The sequence below is a fragment of the Colletotrichum costaricense genome, assembly GCF_030867565.1.
Source record: "Colletotrichum costaricense strain IMI 309622 chromosome Unknown Scaffold_1.1, whole genome shotgun sequence".
Classification (NCBI taxonomy): Eukaryota; Fungi; Ascomycota; class Sordariomycetes; order Glomerellales; family Glomerellaceae; genus Colletotrichum; species Colletotrichum costaricense.
In genome coordinates, this window is record NW_026848230.1 from 3,972,499 (window position 1) to 3,990,412 (window position 17,914).

Genomic DNA, 17,914 nt, shown 5'->3' on the forward strand with positions numbered 1-17,914 from the left:
TACCTTCATTCATCATTCTCACACTATCAATTTGTCTCTCACTTCAGCTCATATCATATCAACCACTCTCATAGCCTATTCATCCCTCCAAGTTGGAACAAAATGGCACCCTCTGCTCTACCGGAAGAGCCCCAGATGTACGCATCAAGCATTTCAGAAATGGCACGCGGCCGCAAGTTCTACCCTTCAAACAAGTTCATCATCAGCTGCGGCACCGTCACAATCGACATGCGGGCACGGCGCGTGCTGCTGATCTATAACAAGAGACACGCTATCTACCAGATGCCCAAGGGGCGGAAAGACATCGGCGAAGACCTTCTTGCAGCAGCGCTGCGCGAAACGCGCGAGGAGACGGGCGTTACGGTGAAGCCCGTCACCTTGAGACTCAGCACGAGAGCCACGCCTGCGGGTGGACCCTCTGGTGCCCCGGAGGTGTCTGAGGAGATCACTGACACGGAACCGATCGCTGTGTGTCACTACCCTGACCCGGCTACTGGCGCTATGAAAATGGTGTTTTACTTTGTTGCGGAGGGGAATTGTGATCTTGGACCCGAGGGCTGGACGGGAGAGGACAGAGTCAAGTTTGACGTGAGCTGGGTCGATGTTGATGAAGCTGCGGACAAGTTGGCTTTCAAGGAGGATGGCATGGTCGTCACCAAGGCTCTGGAGGATTTGAGAAAATCGGGGTATGATATCTGATGTTAGGGGGCGCTTTGTGTTTCTATTGGATCAGGCAAAGTTGGGCGTTGGCCATTGGAAAACGGGAGGCAGGATTCGCGTGGGGTAATTTGACTTGAACACGACGCGCAGGCATACGGTGTTGTCATTGTCGGGATCTTCTACTTTCTCTAGGTTTGGGAAAAAGTCAAGAAGACAATGGAATTAGGCTAGATTGTTCACAGGAATCAGTTTTTGATTGAAGTCTGTTTGTTCCGGCCATTTTGATGAATCTCAGCAAATTAGCCTGATGAGCTCATGAGAGCTACCAGCCCAATGTCTGGAGGTTCACCCCGAGGGCTTCCCGACCCGTTGTCTGCGAAGAAGAAGGAGTCTAAGTGGAAGAAAAGAGAAAACATGAGGAAACGGTATCACGACCGCGGACCAACTCCCGAACGCAGCAGGAGTCTGACAGCTTGGCGGTGACAGGGGCTTCCCATCCATCTCGGATGCATTATCCCAGTCTCCCCGGCAACATACTTACCCTAAATTGCGATCGATTCATGGGAAGAAATTTCAATCTGACAAACCAGAACGCTGGGTCTTGCAGGGCGGGGTGGGCGGCGATGGATGCAGGGCTGCGGCGGTCCAGCCCACCGCTGCCCGCGGCCGCTTCCCTGTCGTCAAGACATCTGATGGAATAGAGATGTGCAGTTGAGAATCGTTGAGAGTTATTTGGTTCAATTGCATTTCAGCCCGTTTCATGATTGGTTTACTGTCACTTCACCGCGTGTATGTCTCGTCGTGCCGTCCCTTGGCGTCTCTCGGTTTCATGAGTACGATTCATTCACCGTAATGGAATCGAGGAAAGACAGAAAGAATAGAGACAACATGGTTGACCGAGAAGGTTTAGATGACTAGCTGCATGAAGCTTTACCTTAGCGAGTCTTTCTTGACTAGCAGGCGCAATTCGTGTCTCGGGTCGACCGTGACTGCCGATGCCGGCCGGCGCCGGCATTCTTCGACTAGTGGGGCCGATCATACCCACCCTTGGCGGGGTCGACCCTTTTGCCGAATTGATTTTCATTGAAGCAAGTGGTGACATCACCCCCATGAAACCCCCCTCCCACTTGGAAGTCCCAAGCTCCTGATGGGGCCCTCATTGCTACCCCTCCATGGAGACAATCGAGGACCGCGGCTGTCCCCCTCTCTTGCCAATCGCGAACAATGAAATCGTCCAAACAGAAGGGGCGCAGAAAGCTTCCGTTAGCTTCGTCTGTACTGCAAACGTCAGCGAAACGGAGCAGCTCTTAACCCCGCCAAAACGCAGCTTAATCCGTCATTGACTCTCCACTTCGAGGAGCCCGCACCCGCAACGTACATATTATTACCTCCACTTGACGTTTGAAGCATAATAAATCCAATGTCTTCCCACACTGCCGAAGCCGCGCGCTCCGCTTCCCAAGCTTTATCTAGATCGTCGTCCCGGATTCCCAAACAACCTCACTCCCCCACCCCTGCGATAGCTTCCCGACCAACAACCACAACAACACCAAAGAGCTTTGCGACTTGCTACAGCTCAACCACCACATCGACACCCCTTACACAGCAATTTCACAAGTCATTCTCGACACAAGCCGCCAAGATGTCGACTATGCCTGCTCAGCACGGCCACAGCGAGGGATGCTGCAACATCCCTCCTGTCGTCTCCAAGGGCTACGATGCCAAGGGCAGTTATGAAGAGATTGGATCAAAGAAGACCTGTGAGTCAGCTGCCAGGTCTACCTACCTAGCCAATACGTTACAGTGCTAACCGAATTACCACTACAGACGTCACCGGTCCCGCCGACGCCAAGAAGGCCATCGTCGTCACTTTCGATATCTTTGGATTCTTCCCCCAGACGCTCCAGGGAGCCGATATTCTGGCCACCAGCGGCGCCGAGAAGTACCGCGTCTTCATCCCTGACTGGTTCGCTGGCGAGCCCTGCCCCATCGAGTGGTTCCCCCCCGACACCGAGGAGAAGCAGAAGAACCTCGGCGGTTTCTTCCAGAAGTTTCCGCCTCCCAAGATTGCCGAGCAGACCCCGGACTACGTCAAGGCCATCCAGTCAAAGTACTCATCCATTGAGTCTTTTGCTACCATTGGCGTAAGTGTCTCTCCAGCCTACCTCAGTACAGAGTAATTGGGTAGACGCTAACAAAATCGCAGTACTGCTGGGGCGGGAAGGTCGTTTCACTCGTGACCTCGGGTGACAAGAACCCCTTTAAGGTCGCCGCCGAGGTCCATCCCGCCATGGTCGAGCCCGAGGATGCCAAGGGCATCAAGATCCCACTCATTATGCTCGCTTCCAAGGACGAGCCCGAGGAGGATGTCAAGAAGTTCGAGGCCAACCTCAACGTGACTAAGCACGTTGAGACTTTCAAGGACCAGATTCACGGATGGATGGCCGCTCGCTCTGACTTGGAGGATTCCAGAGTCAAGGAGGAGTACACTCGTGGATATAAGACAGTCCTTGAGTTCTTTGGAAAGAACTTCTAAGGTTGCGTGTGGATCGTAATAATCACGAATGAGTTATGAATCGTCGAGGGCACAAACTGAGATGGTTTGACGGGGGCTTCGATGAGCATGCGCTTCATGATGAGCCGTTCGCCATTCTATCAGAGAAACCAGGACCACAAGCCTCTTCTATGGGACGTGGCTAATGAAGAAGAAGACTATCTCGATATTACAACAGCCGACCTTTGTGATAAGACCACCTGTAAATTCCCTCTTTCACGTTAATTTCCATAAATCTCCACAGATTGCTTGACAGTATTTCCACGTTCTCGCATTGATTCTGTCCCCACACAGCTCCACACTCTCTGAGTGACATGAAAATTGACAACCTTCCTTTCTCAGCTGCATACAACATAGCATCCTTCCCATTGAACTCCCCATTGATACTCACGCCCTCGCGAGTGAGCAGACACCGGGAAAGTCCCACGAAATTGTGATCGATCGCCTGAATCAGAGCTTGTTGTATGCCAAGGCAGTCATGGTCGGCCTTGGGGTCATCCGATATCATTCTCACAACCTCTGTGTTGGATCTGCGCCAGGGAGCTCCCTTCATTGCATACCACAAAACCGTTCGGCCGCTGTGGTCCTTCGAGTTCAAGTCCAGATTTGTCAGCTCTAGGATCATCTTGAAAGCTTCCGCTGATCCATGGCTTGCAGCATAACATAGCAGCGTTGCCCCTAAGTCGTCCTCTGAGCACATGTCAAAACCATGCTGACAAAACATATCAATGATGGCAAGATCAAATTTATGACGAGCGTAAAGCCATATAGCACCGGCGCTGCCCCCAATGTCTGGGCTGGCGCCGTGTGCCAGGAGAGTCCGGATGATTTGGTCCTTTGTGTCTTCCGCTGCGCATGCCCAAGCTAAGGGGGTTCGACCACCTTTATCCGGGACGTCAACCTTGGTACCTCTCTTCAAGAGAAGTTGCACAGTCGCGAGATTGCCGCATCCTGCTGCCCATGATAATGCGGTCCGTCCTTTCTTATCTGCAGCTTCAATGTCGGCATTATGGTCAAGAATAAGTTCTACAACCGCCATGTTGCTCCCGACAGCAGCCTGTAGTAAAGGGCGCTTTCCCCAAGTTGATTCGACCTCTGCCTCGACATTGTTCTCTAACAGGAAACGAAGAGCTGGGATATTTCTAGAGACGATGGCCCAGTATGTCGGGGTCTTGCCCTTGTGGTCTCGGGCTCCGATGTCCGCTCCCATCTCTACGAGCAGTTTAAGAGCGGATATAACGCTTTCCTCTACATCAATTGATGGGGGGCTTTCAACATTCGGTTCTTGACTGATCAAGTCGTGTCTTTCAGTAATGACTGCGCGGTTGATGAGCGCAGATAGAGCTGACCCTTTGCCCGTCATGCCGGCCACTGATGTGAGAATCTTCTCACCTGCATCCCGTGTACTGACGCAAGTCCCTTCTGTCATAAGAAATCTGAATGTTGAGTGTAATCCCATAAGAGCGGGCGCGCAAAGTATCTTTCCCATGTTATTCGACATGTCGAGGTTGGCCCCTAGCTTCAGAAGCAGCCTCAACGTCTCGGCGAGCCCTTGATCCAATAGTGATATCTCACTAGAATCAAAGCTTTCTCCTCTGGAAAGGAGTATTAATAGCTCGTCAAGCATGAAATTCAATGGAATGGGTCGAATTTCGTTCGCTGATGTTGAGACGGCTGAAAGATAGTTCAAGTAGTCCTGTGAGTCCGAGTATTTTGAGTATCTCAAAGAGTTCAGGCATACCAATACAACAAGTGAATATCCAAGTCTTTGGCGGCCTAGGAAATAGACAATTATCCTCCAGCAAATTTTAGTCACGGAGGGTTCTTTGGTAAACATAATTCCGTCGCGGTACTGCGTGGGTCGGTTCCACGAGTAGAATCTGGTTTCATATACCTCGTTGAGCCAATTGACATCCTTCTGGCTGATAGGCTGTGAGAAGATGCATGACTCCTTGTCCTGCTCAGGATCCCCATTGAGCCTTCGCTCAGCGGAGAACCCGATGAAAGCATCTAGCACAGCCGCGTGTTTTTTCTCTATAGCTACTCGCATGCATTCTCGGAAACACTGAATCGATACTTTTCTCTTGAAAGTTTCAGTGCATGGTGAATGTGATTCAAGCGGGGTGTGCTCGATGGCGTCGCTGTCGAGGTAAAACTTGACAACATCTAACCGATTTGCGAAGGCAGCCCACCACAACGCGGTTTTACCACTTTCGTCAACCGAGTACATGTCGATTTCCGGGAGAGTATAGTTGGTGAACAATTGGAGAATCCCGAAATATGCTGCCACTTGTGCCGACGTGCGAGGGATAGATGGCATCCAACGTAGTTGTCCCAGCACCGAAGCGGATCTATTACGTGCGTCTTGGTTCCGAAGAAACCCAACTACTTCTGTCGGGATAATCGAGCTCTCTCGTGTGTGTTCCCCCCAGTATAGAGTTGCATAGTCGAAGAATGGAGCGGACTTGTATCTGCGACTTTGCAAATGTCGCCGTTCGAACTTGAACTCGAAGTCGGAGTCGGAGTCAGAGTCTCCGGAGGGCTTGTAAACATTCTTGATCGAAAGGTAATTGGTACATGCGATTGCGATTTGAGAGTCAATATCTGGGAAAAACTGATGTCTTTTCCTCTCGAAGTACTCTTGTGTTGTCTGGTGAACAAGTTGTATCACGCGACCCCTTCGCTCACTGACTGTTACAAGTCCAGCACATACAGAGATCATGGTTTCGACTGGTATGATGTTGTCCTGGTCTATATCCGTTTCTCCCTCTTCGACAGCGAGGGCATGCTGCAGCTCTTCGATTGTAAGAGGCCTCTTGGCGCCTGTTGTCCAAGAGAGAACGTTCAGCGCGAGCTCAACGTGCTCAGAGGGTTGAGACCTAATCCGATTCATGGCCTCATTGTATACGGCTGAGTAGATGTTTGCCTTTTCACTCGTTTCTCCAAAGACTTTGAGTGCCTTCTTGAGCTCCTTCGGGCTCAGCTTGTTAGACCAAGCATCGATGAGCAGTCTCGCCAACAGGAACCTATGTGCGTCAGCACCGTTTTCATGACGGTAGATACAGAGGTAGAGCTTGGAAACTTACATTCCGTTAACCTTTTCTGCAATGGTGTGTCTGATTTCCTTCTGTAAATCAAGGTTGTTGCGAACAAAGCTCTGCATGCGGGTCATACGATCTGACGTGTATCTTAGTACGTCCTCCTGAATAGCCCTGATTTCTACAGAGATAGAATTCTCAAATTCCTTCGACTCCAAGATCTCAGGAATTTCTCTGGTGGTTGCAAAAATATTGACTTGAGATCTTTGTTGTAGCCGGAGGATTTCTGGAAGAAAAGCTTGTCGAGCGTTTCTATCACACTCATCCAAGGCGTCAACAACGATGAATATACTTTCGTAGCAGGAGGATAAGACCTGGAGCAGATCGATGGTCTCTTGAGTAGATCTTGAGGTATTCCGCTTCTGGTGTTTGTCGTAGAGCGTCTCAAGACTTTGAGGGAATTCAGAGCAGGATTGCGCCAGCTGCTTCGCTAGACTAGACAAGAGATCGTGGCAATCTTGGCGTTCGGTGTCCTTGAAGTTGCAGTAAACGTAGGCTATCCCGACCCTCGGTTCCTCACGGAACCGTTGTGTCAAATGGTCTATGACGACGGAAGTCATGATGGTCTTGCCGGCCCCTGGCATCCCATGGCACAGCAGAGTCTGGCCTCTGTTTGCTACCCATTCAAATTCCTTGGACTCTAGTAGCCAGGATGCTGTTTCTGGGTGCCTTGTGGAGAAGTAATCTCGTTGTTGTGATGAATAGTTGGATGGCGTCAGCCACTCCAAGATTTCCTGTTGACGTTTGCTGACTTGCTCATGGTGCATCGAATCCACCGCTTGCTTTGTGCTTTGTATGACTCGACTGTGGAGCGTCGTCAGCCGCTCCCGTACTGATAAAGAGTGCACAGATTCGTACTGACCTATCTGACGCGCTCTTGAGGGTATTCAGTAGTGTGATTTTGATGGAGAGACTTGATTGAATGCCGTCGATCACTTTTGGGTCGAGCTGTAACCGTTGGAGAAACTGCAAAAGCTTCGACTTGTCCCACCTTCTCTTTTCGAGGGGCTTGTTGAGTTCCTTGCAATCATCCAAGACTTTTTTCAATCTCTTAAGGTCCTTGTAGGAACCTTCGATGATGTTCTCCAGTATCTTTTGGTCTTCATCATTGAGATTCTGCTGTGGGCAACGGGCTTCTTCGAGAAGCGGTTTGATGATCTCCACGCTATTACTGGCTGTTATTAAAGACTTCTCTGACGGATAGACGAAGAGGAAATTCCGGAAGCATACTTCCTAACTAGAGAGACAAACAGCTCAGGCGCCTCAGAAAATCTGTCGTGGCAGTGTCTCAACTTGTCTATGACAGCGATGAAATCGCCGACACCAAACCCGAAACTCATCTTGGACGAATTTATCCGCAGATTTACGTAGGCACATGAAATCGAAGCAAAGAAAGGAACGAGGATGACAAGGAGGACGAGGGAGCAACTGGGAGATTTAAGGAAGCGATGTCAATGGGAGACATTCCTGCACACCTGATTGGGCGTAACGTTGACCTCCAGCTGCGTCAATGTAGCTATGCAGGCTACGAAGTGGCTGCAATACTCCCCAACAGAGGTTTGAGATCAGATTGGTTTGCCTGCAACCCACGTTTCTGTGGCTGGACAGGTGTGGGAGGCTATGCCAGACCGGCTGCAGCAAATTAGGCGTCGACACGCTTACCTATTCCTGCCTGAAATTTCATACTCTTTTGAGGGCGCAGGCTCACGCGCGTATTGTGGCCGTCTGGCCGACCAGTAATTCACTTTAGATACCTATGTCACCCCCCGACCGGCTCTGGGCCCTGTCTTCGCCTAAAGACCGAGCATACAGCCGTTTCACAACGCCTGGTGAAGAAAGGGACCAGACCTACGAAAGGAAACAGATATCAAGAAAGAAATGTGAATAGCCGAGGGCTACGAATTCTGTTGTAGGATTTCAGTGAAAGACAAATTGGCAAGAGGCCAACCGTTTCTAGGACAAGCCTGGACATCAATACTTTAGTATTCTGGTTGCTCTTGCGATGACGAATACGAGACAATCGAACTGGGCATATTTCATTTGCCAGTGAGTATTTTATCTTAAGATTTGGAATTTGGAGTTGCTAGCACATGTACAGGTCAATAGGGCAATGCAACATTGTAGCTGACACGACGCTCGATGATAGGGAAGGCTGAGGGAGACCTTCGTAATTGCGAGTCGCTTGATCATCTCTTCTAGATCTGATAGAAAAAAAAACACACCCAGACTCGACAAAGAGCTCCTCTGTGTCTTCTGCCAGAGGAAGTGGGTAGCTGAGACAGATAAATCCCATTTTTGAAGCAGAGATTCGCCGAAGTTTTTGAAACTTATTGGTGAACTTGCGAGGAAGGACCTGCGAGCTGCAAAGCTGCAAGAAAGCTCTGGGCCCTTGCTTCCCAAAATCTCCTATGTAAGTGTATGGCGTCTACTGCATGTTCTCCTTGCCTACCTCCTAGGGCCATAGGCTTAGCAAAGCTTTAGAGAAGTGCTCCTCTCATCAAGCTCTATCGGAGTAAGGGAAAATAACTCAGTGATTTCCCACCTCTGTGGTATGGATATTCCACTACATGGGTGTTGATCTCCTCTCCTTCATGCTGTTATTTGTAGAGACATACCGTAAAAGGGAACGCTCAAGCTGGAGTAATTGTCAACAGTGATATTGAAGATCCTAAATTCAGTCTATGATACGAGCATAGCACCATCGCCCTTCAACCCACCTTCTCCTCCGCCTCGGAGAAACAACCTCAAACCCCTTCCCCTGAACCACCGTGATCCCAGCACCATACTTCAACAACACCCCAAGCACCCCGACATCCTTCCACCCCAAAGCATACGCAACAGCAGTACGTCCCCTCCCATCTCGACGATTCACATCAACATCGCCCCTACCACACAAAAACTCCACAAGATCCGCAGCCCCAGCCGCAGCAGCAAGATGCAGCAACCCCCTCCCCTCCCCATCGACATCTTCAACCCTCACCCTCTCGTCCTCAAGAAGCACAAACAATGTATCCGTATCAGGCACAAAGATCCGACCGGACTTGATCCACGCGCAGAGGGCATACCACACCGGCGCCCGAAGATCCCCGTCTTTGAGGTTGACGTCTGCGCCCGGGACCGCCATCAACAAGCGAGCCATCGCCGGGTCCGTCGTTTCCGCGGCGTATGAGATCGCTGTTCGACCGCTCGCGTCGGATAGGTTGATATCGGCTTCGTGGTCGAGGAGTGACTTGACTGCGTCCTTGTTTCCGCGCCGGGCGTGTTCGCAGAGGGGAAGGGTTCCTTGGGCGGATAACGTGTTTGGGTTCGCTCCCTGTTGTAAAAGATCCCGTATTTCACTCAGGGATCCCTGGGCAGTGATTTCGTGTAGTTTTCTGTCCAGGTCGGTCTCTGCTCTCGAAGCGTTTACGGTGATCGGTTCTCGCTCAACGGTACCTGTACCTTGTGTATCGAGAGACGCTTCGGTCGTGGCGTCGCCAACGTCGACCCATCCCTGGTCGATAGCCTCACGAGGCTTGGGATCCATCAAGACCTCCTTGCTGATTTCGCCGGAGCCAGAAGATTTGCGATTGTCCACAGGTTCCTGAAGCTGTCTGTCCAACATGGCATCTACGCCGGAACCGTACACCTCAGGCTTCACCGCGAGAGCAACCTCAGCCAACTCGCGCCGCCGCGCCTCCGTTTCCCGAATTTCGGGCCTGGTATTGACTTCACGAACCATCGTCGGTACTGCTGAAAAGGGAAGACAGAAAGGTCAGATAGATTCAGTAAAAGTTCGTCCGCCTTTGAGGGAATCTACCACTGGCCTACCTGTTGCTGGTATACTATCCTTTGTACCGAAGTCGGAATACGCGCTCGATCTAAGACGTCTGGCAAAGAAGAGACGACAAATTGCTAGATGACACTCCTCAACGTCGTCAGCACGGCTTTTGTTGAGCCGACAGAAAACGCCAGCCTCGCCAATACCTGACACGCCCACACATACACCCAAGAAAAGCCAACCCGCGGGACGGACGCATACGCACCAGCCTATTACAAGGCAACCGAGACCAACCCAACTCTCTAACCCTTTTGCAACCCCCTGAAGCCTTGCAATTCGCCCATCCATTGCGCCCAAGAGTGCAGATCTCACTGGTGCAAAGGTGGTTACACACCAGGCAGCTATGTGAACTTGTTCCTGCGTCACAAGGTCAGGCGCGGGGGAATGTGTATGTGAGGTGGGCACATCGCCCAGCTTTCGGCTGCTAGGTCAAGTAATGTATAACTTCCATGGAAGACTCTCTCCTCGACCAGCAGATTAGCGTTCTTGGAGTGTGCTCAGAATTACAGCTACCCATTCAAGTCGTGTGGGAATAATCGCTCTTGTACCTGACTCCTGATGAGATTGACGTAGCCATCCTCGTTTAATCTGGTCCTTGCTTCATCGTCACGTTCAAGTCCAAACAATGTATGGATCTGGGGGCAATTTTCATTTTTTTTCATACATCAATTGGCTTTCGAAACAGCCAACCGCATCCATTAGCTAAGTTATCTCATGCAACCATCTGTCTGCCGTTGTCGCATAACGCGACCAAATCGAACGCCAAAACCTCGCCAGTCCCTAGTATGCTACCGTCCCGGAATGAAAAGAAGTGAGAAAAAGAAGATAGTTACACAAGCAGCAAAGAAACCCTCCTATGCTCAAGATGTGAGGAAGAAGAAAAAAACCAAACCACAAGACCGAGGTCACGTCCGCCGGCTTGTCAACTAGGCAACCAGGGATTGGGGCTCGGACTTCTCGCAGGTAAAGAGGTTGACGTGGTAGTCTCCACGAGCAGCGCAAGCCAAGATCGGCTTGTGCGGGTGGAAGGCAGTTGCTGCGATGGGAGAGCCCCTGTTCTGTTGAAGGAAGCTTGAGTACGGTTCGACACGGGACAACTCTTGACCGTCGAAGTTGAAGACCTTCACGGCATGTGCAGATGTACCACTGCAATGGGATGTTAGTTTCAATATCACAATATTAAGAGGTCCAGGGTGATAACTTACACAGCAAACACCGGCAGATGTTCATGCGTGCTGGCTGTTCGCAGGGTGTCTCGAGTTGTTTGGTAAACATGGAGAGGTCGATCCATGCGAATATCCCACAGTTTGACCTTTCCGTTTCTGCTTGCGCTGAGCAGTTCTCGTTGTCCGCCGCGCTGCAAATGAACGCTCTTGATCCATTGCCTATCCGTTTCGTCTTTCCACTTCTTGATCATGGAGTCCTGGGGTCTGATACGGGTGTCGAAAACGCGGACAGCGCCGTCGCCGAACCCTGCCACAACTGTGTGACCGGTCATCTGGTCAGATGTCAAAGACGTGACGCAAGAGCCAGACCGGGCGGGAATGTCAATGACGCATTTCTCAGCGCCAGCAGACCACACCCGAATGACACGCACATCGCCAGCCACAAGTACGCGGCCGAGCGACTGCTGCCAGTCGAACACCATACCGGAGTTGACGTTACTGGGCACCATGTGTGTAAGTGCTCGCCAAGACGAGGCTAGGTTGATGGATTTGTCGGAATCGTAATTTTGGTAGATTCTGAGGACTCCATCTGACGAACCAGTCATCAGGAATGCCTGGTCGTCCTCATTGATGAACTTCATATCACTGATCCTCGACCCTTCAGGATTTCCGTTGGAAAACTTGCTCAGCCGTGCATGCTTCTTCCAATCCCAAACGCACACCGTGTTACCATCGTCTGCAACCGCAAGCTGGTCTTCAAACTGGTGGAAGGTGAGTTTGGCAGGTTGCGAGCCATTGTTGGTGATGCCCAACTGATTGTTCCACTTATGGCTACCGGCGAACTGCTTGAGTGGTTGCGTTTCTGTCAAGATGAAATCGTTCCGGGATCTTCTCCAGAGCCGTTCGTTATACTCAGTGCTGCCAGGCTCGTCCGACTCGCTCGGCTTCATCTGAGGCTCGCAGAAGTATTCAATAGACCACTCTAGGAAAGAACTTTGCAGTGGCATGGCTGGTGCTTCGCCCAGCTTACGATCCTCAAATCCAGTGGAGACAGGCTCTTTGGCAATGTGATAATTGGCATGGATAGCCGTTGGATCGCTCTGTTCTGGTGGCGCTTCAGCAAGCTCAGGGGCCTTGATCTTCTGGGAGCCAACCCTATGCAGACCGGGTGATGGTGCCGGAGAAGAGTAGTTCGGCTTTTCGCTGGCATCGGCCTTTCCATCATTGCCGAATAGTGGCAGCTGGAAAAGCAAGCTTGCCGTGCGACGCAACAGGCCAGGAGATGGCAGTGGTGGAGTAGCCAAAGAGTTAGAAACGCCAATCGCATTACTTCTTTGGCTCAAGTGCAAGTGATTCTTTGTCGACGCACGCTTTGCCCTCTTTCGGATGTCATCGATGAGGCTCTGCGCATGCTCACCAACAGCCGAAGCCATCACGGCTTGGTGGACATGGTCCACAATTACTGTAGCGTCACGCTGAACCTCAGGATGAGGATCAACATTGAGCATCAGAGCGTGCTTCCAGCAGGCTGAGAAGACGGTATTGTGAGCAAAACCGTGAACATTGGGCTTGATGGTGCCGTCTGCATTTCTGTTCTCTTTCCGTGCATAATGCAGGCCCATCTTGTGGTCCATGCCATCCTGGCCAGGAGGGAACAGGAGATATTCCCTTTCTTCTTGAAGCTGTTCATAAGCAGCGACAATGAACTTGCTCTCAAAGCGAAGAATAAACCTTGACAGGAAGACAAGGAACTCGCGACGGACCATTGGACTTCCGTCGTTGGCCATGTCTAGAAGTGTCCAAGCGATGGATTCTTCGATCCGAGCGACCTCATCCGTCAGGTCGATGATGCCAAGGAAAGTAGTCATGGAATACACCATGGCAGCTCGGACTTCAGGAACAGGATCCTTTGTCAGAAATGACAACTTGGCTGGCGCATTCTCTCGAATGCCACGCCATTTAGCCTCTGGGAGTTCCTGCCACAGCTGACTGATGCACAGACACGACCACTGACGCAGGAGCGGATTCTCTTGATTCTGCAGGTGCATTAAGCAGTAGGTCATTATGTCGGTTTGGTTGCACACATGCTGCCCTGGCTTATAATCCTTGCAGAGCATCGATAGAATGAAAGCGCACATCGCCTTATGCTCAGCTTCGTTAACGACTGGCAAGCCCTCGGACGGCTTCAATATCTGGGCAAAGTAGTTGTATCCGCTGTCCTTGATAAGGTCCTGCTGGCATGAGATATCCACAGCCAGAATGCGGGTCCAAATGAAGATCATGACCGGCTTCAGCTCTGCGGCAGCGGACTGCAACAACTTGAGGACATATGGGAAGATGCCTATGCTCAGGGCAAGCTGGACTGCCCAGGGGCCTAAGTCGAGGAATCTTCCGAGCAAGATGAGCGCTCTGACTCTGTGCTGTTGGCTCAGCAGAACTTGCAGCACCACTGGAAGCTGCTCAGGGGGCCTCTGAGAAAGTGCATCGCCACGAGTCAGGTAAACGTCGAATGCTGTCAGTTGTTCAGTGAAAAAGGTTGAGTTCTGGTACTCGTACTCGAGACCTTCGTTCTCCTTTCTCTCCAGCATAGGCAGTTGGGCTAGTGCCATATCCACGGCCAAGTCCCAGCTTGCCCACAATGGGTGCTGCCGGGTCTCAGGGAGCTCGGGGAAAGACTGCGGATGGCACCCATAGACAGACATGATTCTCTGGGCTAGGAGAAAGTTGCGGAAGAGAGCGGCCACCATGAGATCCTGCCTGAAAAACTTTCGGAATAGGTGTCGGGGCAGTGTAGTCCAAGCGATAGTATCCGTGATGGCTGTGAAGATCCAGTTCAACTCGCCGAGTGGCGTTCTTCTCTCCTGTAGCCTACCGGGCAGCTTCTTGGCGCGCTCTGGGGTAAGATTCGTCTTGAGGGGGTTTTGAAGAACGAAGAACCAAAGAGCCATTTCGATAGGGGTAGTGAGACATGCCGTGAATAGATCGGCTGGGAGGAGAGGGTTGGTAGGGAGATTCTCCTTGACGCCGCAGGCAGCTAAGTGGATATAGGGCTGAAACACGGTCTTCTCGTAGTTGGGATCTCTCGCGGCAGCTTCGTCCTCTTCTTGTTCGTGCTTCTCGACAAATCTGTGGTAGTTGTTGAGGATGTTGCCGGCTTCGGAACAGTCCCAGACGTAAATCGTAGGGGCGTGAAGCCACTGTTGAAGATCGTATAGCGATACTGGGATGTACTGAGTGTAATTCTTATTAAAAACCCAGATCTCTCCACTGGCAGTGGGCTTCGGCACGCCGTGGCCATTGTAATGAAGAAGAACCCGCTCATCCTTGGCGTTTCTACGCAGGGACTGGCAGAACTTTTTGGTCTCTTCCACCGACGGATCGAGGTACTGCTTATATCTTGTGCGTATAGCCAGTGTCTCGTACTGCGCCTGGAGGGCTTTGCCGATGTTCTCGAGGGCCTTCTGAGGTGGCGGCGTTGTAGGGTCTGTCCATGCTTCCAGTTTGGCGCCCGGGTTCGTCTTAAGCTGGTCGGGAGGCTCGACTGAAATATTAAGGCAGACGGCCAGCGCAGCAGATACTGTCTTAAGTCTATCTCGCATGCGCCAATCCTGCAGCTTGTGTAATGTCGCCTTGGGCTTGCCGGTTGTCTCGTGTCGCTTGTCGGTCCAATACATGTACCAATTCTGGAGAAAGGAGTCAGCACGGCTCAAGATGCGAGTTGAAACCAACGAGTCCCAATGGCGCAAAGAAGCGATGTTGTCGCACTCGGGCTCGTCTGGATCCAAGACTGCCAATACGGTTGTCGGCCCCATCCACCCGGGAGACTGCATCGTCTGAAATGTCTAGATGGGAGTGGAATGTAGATTCGAGCCCTGGATACGGTCATGCCCCGCGTTGCCCCTCGGGACTGGATTCTGGGCAACAGCGTCCCAGCATGTCGTACGAGCAAGCCAAAAGAGCAGAGCACCAAGTCTCCTTTCTTTGCGCGACGCGCGCCGATAGGAGACTATGGTTAGACCAGTCCGGCTGGACAGCGCCGCCACAAGGCCGCCAAGTGGGGAGGCGCAGAGCTTGGGGTGGGAAAAAGGAAGAAGGGCACAAAGTGTAGATGGAGAAGGCGAGAGAAGTTGTAACTCACATTTGCTATTTGGGCCAGGATTTCCGGCGACTCGTGATATTCATCGAAGCCATGTCTGGCGCCCCAATGAGGGATATCTTCTTCAGAGTGATCAACCTCCTCGGGGCGGCTGACTCCAAATTCGCTCTTGGATCGCATAAGCAGCGGTTTCACGGATGGCCGCTTCGGTCGATCCGAATCCGATTGTTCGCCGGTAGAGAAGCCGGCGGCCAGATTCTGTTTGTTACCAGGGGCACTTGAAGGGCGTCTTGCATTGCTATCATCGTGGCTCGTGGATCGTTGAAGTGCTAGAGGGGGAGCAGCACCGCCGAATGGTGAGGGTTGAGTTGTCGCATCGGGGAAGGCGGAGGATCCGTTAGGACCCTGAGTTTGCGGCATGTTGTTGGGACTTCCATTCACTCCGAGCAGCGCAGTGCTGTTTGTCCTCCGCGATATGCTGGCGTAATGTCGAGGTTGAGAAGTTGAGGGTGTGGGTTTGGAGGAGCTCGACTGTCGAAGGTGACTGGCGGGCGAGGGGCGAGAATGGGTCTGATCTTGCGCAGCGGCAGCCGTCATCTTGACGGTGATACTGTCGTCGAAATTCGAATTTGGCGCGCAAACCACCTATAAATCGATTACCGTGACGACATGTCGGTCGTGAGGTGTCGGGTAGGATGAGGTGGATGAAGATATTGGATAGGCGATTGCGTCGGTGACGCGAATTTGGAGTTTTTGGAGAGGTTGACGGGAGTGACAGGTCAGGTCGGGTCAGGTTGGCAGCGCAGCGCAGCGGCTAACACCCGACTTCAGCTCAGCGTGGCAGGCAGTGGAGGTACCTTACACACAAGGTGAGGTGCGGCAGAGGTGCACCAGCCAAAATTTAGGAATGGTACCTTGGGCTGAGGTCAGCTTCGACCATCAGCCTATCAGGTGCCGGGAACAATCACCTGCCTTCTGCTTCGCTCGCTCCGACAGCTTCTTCCGATGTTCCGATAGAAGTATTCCTAAAATTCACCTGTTTCCATCCTTAATGTCTTTTGATATATTCACTTGATGCTTCTAGCCAAGAGACAAGTGATGATGAGCATTTCTTAGGTACTTAGGATCAATGGTTCATCTTATGTCCAAATTGTACTTGGGTCGCATGGAGATACCTTAAGGCGTGTTACCTTACCTTATGTACTATAAATGTATGGAAATGGCAAAACGAATCAGAAATGATGGACGGGAGGCAATTGATGACCCGACCCTGACCGCCTTTCAGCTCCACATCTCCGCATTTCGTCCAGTCTCCCGCGTCCACTCTGGCGAAGCGCAGAAGACAGGAACAGATCCAAATCGGGGGGAGATGAGGTAAGAAGGCCTCGGCCGGATGCACGGTCCAGGCCCGGCTCAGAGACCCAAAGGCGCTAGTCCATAATGAGCAACCCGAGTTCCAATTCAATGCACCTTCCTCCGCAGGTTCTTGAATCTTCACATGGCTCTTTCTTGTAGCCTCCCTCGTGCGACCAGCATTTAGCAGGACCAAAGTTCAATCAGTCTCATTCTGTCAAAGGCTAGGGTGGCATGAACGAACGCATCGCGCTCCGCGTTTGTCCTGGGAAAGTATTCGTGGGCCGGTCCTTGCTCAAGATTGTACTTGCGAACGCTGAACTGGTTTTAGGCGGCAGGTCCCGTTGGATCACCGCAATTGCCCTCTGTAAATGAACACATGGGGATACTTCGAAGGTGGTGGTGGATTCCCAAGAAATGGAAGTGTGCCTGGCAATCAATTGGATGTTTATCAATCTTGCGACATACGCTATCTACGTGGCTATACCATATCGCAGGCTTATTCACAGCGCGAGCAAATCGGAGAAAACATTCCTCGCAACATCACTCAAGCACGGTGGGGAATGGGCTGGCGGGAGGCGGGCGTGTCAGAAACAATGTCTTGCCCCAAACGGCCGGCTCGCTCTCTGTTTATCCTTCCTCTCCTTTTTGTTTCCCTTCTTTCCGTATCTTTTGCGGGGATGTCGTTTTCCTTTTTCTTCCCTTTTTTTTTTTTTCTTCCCTCTCTTCCTTTTTTTATGGATCGTCGCATCCCTCTCCGTTGGCCTTGCGCACGTCATACCCGCCGTGGTGCGTATCCATGACCCATTTACCTCTGTCCTGACTCCTGGGTTTCATTGGCCTTTGTAGCTGCCATGATACGAGGTGGGATTCGCTTCAAGTTGCAAGCTGCAAGTGGACTATGGAAATCCATCGCTTGTGTTTCTTCTGAATTGCGGCTTGGCCGTTTCTGCCTTTATGCTGACGACGACGATCACAACGATGAGGGGGGCGCCCGCTATGGTTGTAGTTCACCGCATGGCCTGCTTCAGGGTCATTCGTTGTTGAGACGGTTTATGCTTGGAGACCTGCCCGATCGCCGAATGCGGCTGCGTTTTTAAGACTCTCGACGTTATAAGATGGACTGGTCGGTTCGTCGTCGGCCGGTGCGTCCATGCGCCATCAGAG

The 17,914-nt window shown here is 51.6% G+C and overlaps 5 protein-coding genes across 5 annotated transcripts; 2 read left to right on the forward strand and 3 right to left on the reverse strand.

Moving 5' to 3' along the window:
- Positions 1 to 102: 102 nt before the first annotated feature.
- On the forward strand, positions 103 to 699 carry CCOS01_01364 (NUDIX domain-containing protein; the record flags this gene model as incomplete). The annotated part of the gene is made up of 1 exon (XM_060449560.1): positions 103 to 699. One exon carries the CDS (start codon positions 103 to 105, stop codon positions 697 to 699), a length of 597 nt encoding a protein of 198 aa, XP_060320998.1.
- Positions 700 to 2,080: 1,381 nt separating this feature from the next.
- On the forward strand, positions 2,081 to 3,196 carry CCOS01_01365 (dienelactone hydrolase; the record flags this gene model as incomplete). Its single annotated transcript, XM_060449561.1, has 3 exons — positions 2,081 to 2,420; positions 2,488 to 2,804; positions 2,867 to 3,196. 3 exons carry the CDS (start codon positions 2,081 to 2,083, stop codon positions 3,194 to 3,196), a joined length of 987 nt encoding a protein of 328 aa, XP_060320999.1.
- A 187-nt stretch (positions 3,197 to 3,383) lies between these two features.
- On the reverse strand, positions 3,384 to 7,652 carry CCOS01_01366 (uncharacterized protein; the record flags this gene model as incomplete). The annotated part of the gene is made up of 5 exons (XM_060449562.1): positions 3,384 to 4,910; positions 5,109 to 6,240; positions 6,301 to 7,116; positions 7,175 to 7,477; positions 7,543 to 7,652. The coding sequence occupies 5 exons, from the start codon at positions 7,650 to 7,652 to the stop codon at positions 3,384 to 3,386; spliced, it is 3,888 nt and encodes a 1,295-aa protein (XP_060321000.1).
- Positions 7,653 to 8,986: 1,334 nt separating this feature from the next.
- Positions 8,987 to 10,033, reverse strand: CCOS01_01367 (uncharacterized protein; the record flags this gene model as incomplete). The annotated part of the gene is made up of 1 exon (XM_060449563.1): positions 8,987 to 10,033. One exon carries the CDS (start codon positions 10,031 to 10,033, stop codon positions 8,987 to 8,989), a length of 1,047 nt encoding a protein of 348 aa, XP_060321001.1.
- A 1,025-nt stretch (positions 10,034 to 11,058) lies between these two features.
- CCOS01_01368 (WD repeat domain-containing protein mip1) lies at positions 11,059 to 15,991 on the reverse strand (the record flags this gene model as incomplete). The annotated part of the gene is made up of 3 exons (XM_060449564.1): positions 11,059 to 11,278; positions 11,338 to 15,140; positions 15,437 to 15,991. The coding sequence occupies 3 exons, from the start codon at positions 15,989 to 15,991 to the stop codon at positions 11,059 to 11,061; spliced, it is 4,578 nt and encodes a 1,525-aa protein (XP_060321002.1).
- Positions 15,992 to 17,914: the final 1,923 nt, after the last annotated feature.